Source organism: Mastomys coucha, unplaced genomic scaffold, assembly GCF_008632895.1.
Source record: "Mastomys coucha isolate ucsf_1 unplaced genomic scaffold, UCSF_Mcou_1 pScaffold5, whole genome shotgun sequence".
Lineage (NCBI taxonomy): Eukaryota > Metazoa > Chordata > Mammalia > Rodentia > Muridae > Mastomys > Mastomys coucha.
Window position 1 is genome coordinate 25,733,699 of NW_022196911.1, and position 5,965 is coordinate 25,739,663.

Below are 5,965 nucleotides of genomic sequence, written 5' to 3' on the forward strand. Positions count from 1 at the left end.
AAAGAAAAGAAAGAAAGAAAGAAAAGACCTTGTCCCAAAAAGTCGATAAAAGCAAACTGTTCTCTAATAACTCTGGCTTTTACCCTGCATTTCTGGCTGACAGCTGGGTGCACTTAAGACATCCACAAATATATGACTGAACAAGTGAATGAAATGATGAGGATGAGGTAGAGGTGCATGGACTGTGAGAAAGAGGGACCTAGTTATAGCATAGAAACAGAAGGTAACCAACCCCTAGAGGGTTGCTTACACACCCAAGGCACAATATGAACCAATGCCCAGCACCAGTGAAGTGACAAAGATGATATGGCTTTTCAGAAAATAGCTGGGTCAGGTAGGAGCTGGGACAGTTCTCCTAAGGTGCGGATATTGAATCAAGTGTACAGAAGCAGTGAGTGTCTAACAACCCTACACCTACTGAGGGTCAGGAGAGGAAAACCATGACGTGCCGTTGCTGCACTGTTTGAAGTCTGCCCAGCTCTCAATGAAGGCTAGGACAGAGCCAACGAGGACCCCAGTGACCACCAGGACAACCAAAGCCTGTGTTCTCTGAGCCTCATCCATGATAGGAATCATGGGTAAAGATTAAATGACCAATAGATACACACTCAGCAGCATGCCTGCCACAAAGCACACACTGGAGGAATTAGCTGTTACCACAGTGACCATTCCTGTTCCTCCTGGGGCCAACAATCGGCCAGAAAATCTAGGATCTGACACAGGAAAAGCCAACAGAAACCCCCAGTAAATTACCCAGAGTACACACAGTAAAACTGAGACCTGAGTACCTGGCCTCAGACAGAAGAGAAAGGAAGACGAGGGGCTACCATAGTGATCATGTAGACTAGCACCAAGGGAAGCTGTATAGAGGCCGTTCACTCACTCAGAAATACACATTTAGGTCAGGCACAGTGCATCTGTGGTTCTAAACTAGGGAGGCCGAGGCAGGAGGATAACAAGTACAGTTTAGGTACACAGCAAGACCCCGTCTCAAAAACATATGACTGAAAAAAAGACTCATGATGGTGCTGGAGATGAAGCAATGAGTGAGACATGGAATGTATGATTTAAAGACAGGTCCAATAATGGAAATACGTGCAAAAGTGTGTTTTAAATTTCCCTTGAGTGGGGCTGGAAAGTTTGCTCAGTAGTTAAGAGTACCTGTTGAGGAGGACCTGGGTTTGATTCCCAGCACCCACACGGCGTCTCACAACTGTCTATTATAACTTCATAAGGACATCTGATGCCCTTGTTTGGCACCAGGTCTGGCACATGGTACATAGACATACATTCAGGCAAAATACTCACGTGGTACCAGCAGTGTAGACCTATTCTGAGTTTAATTCCTAACTCCCACACAAAGGTGGGAAAGAAAACCAACTCCCAAAGCTGTCTTTTTTTTTTTTCTTCCTTTCTTATTTATTTAGGTGTTTTTGAGACAGAGAATCACTATGTAGTTCAGGTCCTAGAATTCACTGTGTAGACCAGGCTGGCCTGGAACTTAGAGATCCACCTACCTCTGCCTCCTAAGTACTGGGATTAAAGATGTGTGCCACCATGCCTGGGAAAAAGCATTCTTTTGAACTCTGTGTGAGGACACACACACATACACACACACACCATTAATAAATAAAGTACTTATAAACTCTCCTTGATCCTGTCACTTAGAGAAATGGAATTCAACCCAAAGGAGGAGCAGCATGGGGTAAGATTCCCATAAATGCTGTTGACCACTAGGTCACTAATCTGACACCACAGCTCTGCCTGTAGCAGGGTCCTCACAGCATGCTGGGACATAGGCACACATTATCCTCCCTCTCTCAGGGTGTATGCATCATCCGATGCCACAGACATCTCCACAACCATCAAATTCCAGCTTTCATGGCAATGCCCATTGTCAGCTTCTCCTGTAAGCTGCCCCCTTCCCAACTCCCTGGGCTCAAAGGAAAATGGCATCATTCCACAGCTTCCTTCTATAAACACTAACCCCCAAAGGAACAGAGAAATGAAAGAGCACCATGGACCCATTAACAGACATGTACCTTTCAGGCTATGAGCAGAGAAAGCACAGTGGATTTTCCTGAAGGATCTAGCGCTCAGGAATCTTTGTATGAGCTATGATGAGCTATAATTGTCTTACAATGCCCATATCACAAACAAGGACAGTCTGTGTGCTGTCGTAATAATGTTTCCTGGGTCCAAGGGTAAATACCCAGTTGGCTGACGTGAGGCCAACATGGACCTATCATTCCAAGGCCACATATCAGAACCAGAGGCAAATCTCCTTTTATGCCTGTGCATAGAAGCTGTTCAAAGAACACCTGCCCCTCCCCCTCATATCCTCTCCCACAACTGAGACTCCACAATGCCTTTTCTCTGGAGCGTAATTCTGCCATGGACGCCCAGATGGAAGCTCTCTGAAAATGTCCTGTTCCATCCAGAGAAAAGAATGTCACTGCTGCTGAGCACAATCACTGTTGTGTCTTCAATGCCCTGATGTTTCTAACTCCACAGAGATTCTAACCAAAAGTATCTAAAGTGCCAGACCTGAGGGTTCCTGCAAATGCTGGGCACGTGGTCACAGTATCATACTGTCACTGTTTCAGGTGTCAGTGCTAATTAAAAAAAAAAGTCGTTTTGATGACTCACATGTTTGTGAAGTCAGAGAGAGCGATGTTCACACTTGAGGAACAAGCTAGACCAGATGTTAAGACAGGTAAATAACCCAACTGGGATCAAGAAGGAGCTCAGGGGCCAATATGGAGCAGCAGGCCCCTTCCCAAGTGGGGACTACCCTGATTAGAGGAGCCCTGAACCTTGAAAAAACCTAAAGCTGAAAATGAACATTCTCTTTCTGTTTTCCAGACAAGGTTTCTCTGGGTAGCCATGGCTGTCATGGAACTCACTCTATAGACCAGGCTGGCCTCCAACTCAGAGATCTGCCAGCCTCTGCTCCCCAGCACAGGGACAAGGAGTGGGCCACCTCCACTAGGCTGACGTAGAGAGGATTTTTAATAGTGATGTGGAAAAGGAATCATTTGCCTGTCTACTTAGAGAACCAGAAGTCCAGCTCTTTCAAACAGTAGACACTCTGCTCACTCTCCAGAACCAGCCACGTTTTACCCCTTCTAATCTTCTTTGAGGAGGCCCAAGCATTCGAAGATCAACCAACTTCACTCCGTGGAGTGCCCATGGGCCAGGGGCCCAATGCTCTCTGACCCAAAGGCCTGATATTTGTGCTGTATGCATGCCAACCCAACACGAGAAACATGCTGGACCTGCAAGTGTGCCCTGGGCCTTACAGCTTGTGCCCCGTGCTAAGCAGCCCATAGTAAGTCTGACATCTCTGTACTCTTTATGTGCTACTGGCCCCACTTCAGGTAGCATGTCATAGGAAATCTCGCAAGATTCGCTTGACAGAGGAGATGAAGAAAGAGGATCCAGCCGGAGGCTGTGTGTACATGCAGCTGAAGCTAATGGGGCTCGTGAGATTGGAGCAGGGGACCACAAGCTGTCTCTCCAGAGCACAAGGTAACACTAAGCACTTCCGAAGCCAAGCCCTGCCCTTCCCACACTCCCCCCATTGGAAAGGTAACCCCAAAGCCTATCTGAGCAGGGCTATCACCCTGGAACACCCAGTCAAATGCCAGTCAAGGCTGCCTGGCTGTGCAGAGGTCCTTTCACATGCCCCACAAAGTAAACCGTGGCTCTTCCTTTCCTGCTCTGGAAGACCCCTGCTGTAGACTGAAGCTGAGAGCTGAAGCTGAGAGCAGGAGCTTGGGCAGGAAGTACAGAGAAGATCCAGCACTGCTGTTCAGGAGGAAGGGTGTCCACTGAAGTCCTGGTGGTCATCGCCCTTGACAAGTCCTAACTGCTAAGAGTGGCAGACGTCTTACCTACACACTCAGCTGTTATTTACAGACAGACAGCGCTCAGAGCTAAAGTAAGACAGGGCTAACAAGACCACAGAGAACGAAGTAAGGAGGCAGAGAAGAGGGACCCAGGAAGAGACCAGGAAGGTAAAATTAGTCCAGTGATGTAAGAATGCCAGGCCCACTGCACATTAATTTCTCCGGAGTCAGCAGCCCCAATCCCACCCACTGTTAGCTACGATTTTTACCTTAAATACCTAAATTAAGAGGCAAGCTCAGGCAAGTGCCAGTGATGCAATCTACCTTGTGTATTTTTTTGCCATGCACCCGGAAGTTAACAAGAATCACATCGCAGCAGACGTATTTTCTCCCTGCACAGGGTGCGGTGTCCCTGAGCAAACCCCTCCGGCGGCAGTGCGGTGAGCACCGAGCCTGTCGTGCAGGGTCTGCCTCGCGGCCCGTTCCAGGCCCTAAAGGACTCCAAAGACTGCTGCTGAGACCTCTTGCTAGCCACCGGGGCCCGCGCCCGCTTGCCGACGGCTCCCCAAGGCAGGGCCAGAGGATACCGCAGCGACACGCGCAGAGGCCGCCCGCGCCCGCGCCAGGCCTCTCCCGCCCCGCGCGCCCACAGCCAAGCCCGGCCTACCGTTGCTGTAGGCGTACGGGGATTCGGCGGCGCCGTCCTGAAGGCTCTCCAGGATCTCGCCTTTGCCCACGTCGCTGTCGCCCACCAGCAGGAACTTGAGCAGGTAATCGTAGCTCTTCACCGGACTGCCCTGGGTGCCCATCCTCCCGCCCGCCGCACCGCGGCCCACGGCACCGCCGCCAGACCTGCGGGCGAAGGCTGGTGAGCGGCCGTGCGGTCTAGACGCTGATGCTCCCGTCCGCTGGCCACCGCCCCCAGTGCACCCGGCCCGCAGCCGCCAGCTTCACCTCGGCCTCCTAGCTGCCGCCGCCGCCGCCGCCGCCCGCCGCTTCCCGCACGGCACCGCGCAGCCCCGCAGCCCCGCCCCCGGATGCGCCGCCGCCATTGGCCACCCTCCGCCGGCCCTCTCCGGGCCATTGGTCTGGCAGCCTGGCCGTCACGGTCGCCCCGCCCCCACGTCGCCCCACACAGGGTGCCGCCCAGCCCACGGTCGCCCCGCCCTGCCCACTTGCCACTGCCACTGGCCCGCTGCCACCCTCTTTCTCACGTCTGTTGGTCTGTATGCTTGTCTGTCACTGAAGTCCCGTCCCCGCCGTCTCCTACACCGTGTTGCTGAGGCTGGCGGATTTCCCCGCCTCCTCGCTGTGACCATTGGCCACTTCCTGCTGATTTTCCGAAATCATTGGTCGCGCTTGCAAGTCCATCCGAACCCCTACCGCTTCCTGCAGGCTGCCTCAGAGCCGTAGTTAGTAGTCGGGCACCGACCTGCAACATCTTGGCCTCCCGCCCCTTGTCATCGCCATTGGTTACTACTGCTAAGGCATTTGTGCCATTTCACATCGATCCTAACCTTCTAGGCCCACCCATTTCCTAATTCGCGCCAATCAAGAGTCAAACATTACACAAGCCTACCCCTCCCCCTCGTGGACAAACGGAAGGATAGAGATAACTCCTTCTTGAGGCGACATGGCTGAGTCCGCGGGGGCCAAGATATCTATCAAGCTGCGCTGGCTGCTCTCACAGAGACCCAGAAGGGAAGTAACATACACTATGGGGCTCGCCTTCCCCGGGGGCAGGGCGGGGACAGCCAATTAGTGCTCGTCCCAGAGTGGGCAAGGCTCTCTCCCTTGTGTGCTGTTCCAAGGGGTGGGACTCCTGGCTGCGGAGTGGGCGGAGCCACTACTGAGTTTAGGCACAAGGATGACCGCTGAAGTCTACCTCTGAGTTGACTCTTGTGGTGGACATCCTTCCCAAGGGGGATCCTGGGGACTTGGACCAGCGACCGAACAGCGTTGGCCCGATGGACTCCAGGATGGGCAACGCATTGTATGTGCACACTCGGTCGGCCAGCTCCAAGGCTGGAGGGCCACCTACAGCGTTCTTCATAAGAGTGCATTCACATGTCAAGTGAATAGCAAAGAATTAAAAACGTAAACATAGATTGGGA

The 5,965-nt window shown here is 52.3% G+C and overlaps 1 protein-coding gene and 1 long non-coding RNA gene across 3 annotated transcripts in view; one reads left to right on the top strand and one right to left on the bottom strand.

Moving 5' to 3' along the window:
- Rab40c (RAB40C, member RAS oncogene family) overlaps positions 1-4,839 on the bottom strand; it is a 36,818-nt gene extending 31,979 nt beyond the window's left edge. The window contains exon 1 of one of the 2 annotated variants that reach the window (XM_031350509.1): positions 4,519-4,839. In XM_031350509.1, coding sequence (XP_031206369.1) covers positions 4,519-4,660 — 142 coding nt within the window. In that variant the 5' untranslated portion in view covers positions 4,661-4,839. The remainder of the gene's footprint in view (positions 1-4,518) is intronic. The other variant, XM_031350510.1, reaches the window with a different exon arrangement.
- On the top strand, positions 4,264-5,965 carry LOC116076707. Its single transcript, XR_004113078.1, has 2 exons — positions 4,264-4,621; positions 4,777-5,965. It is a non-coding gene; the product is annotated as an uncharacterized LOC116076707 (long non-coding RNA).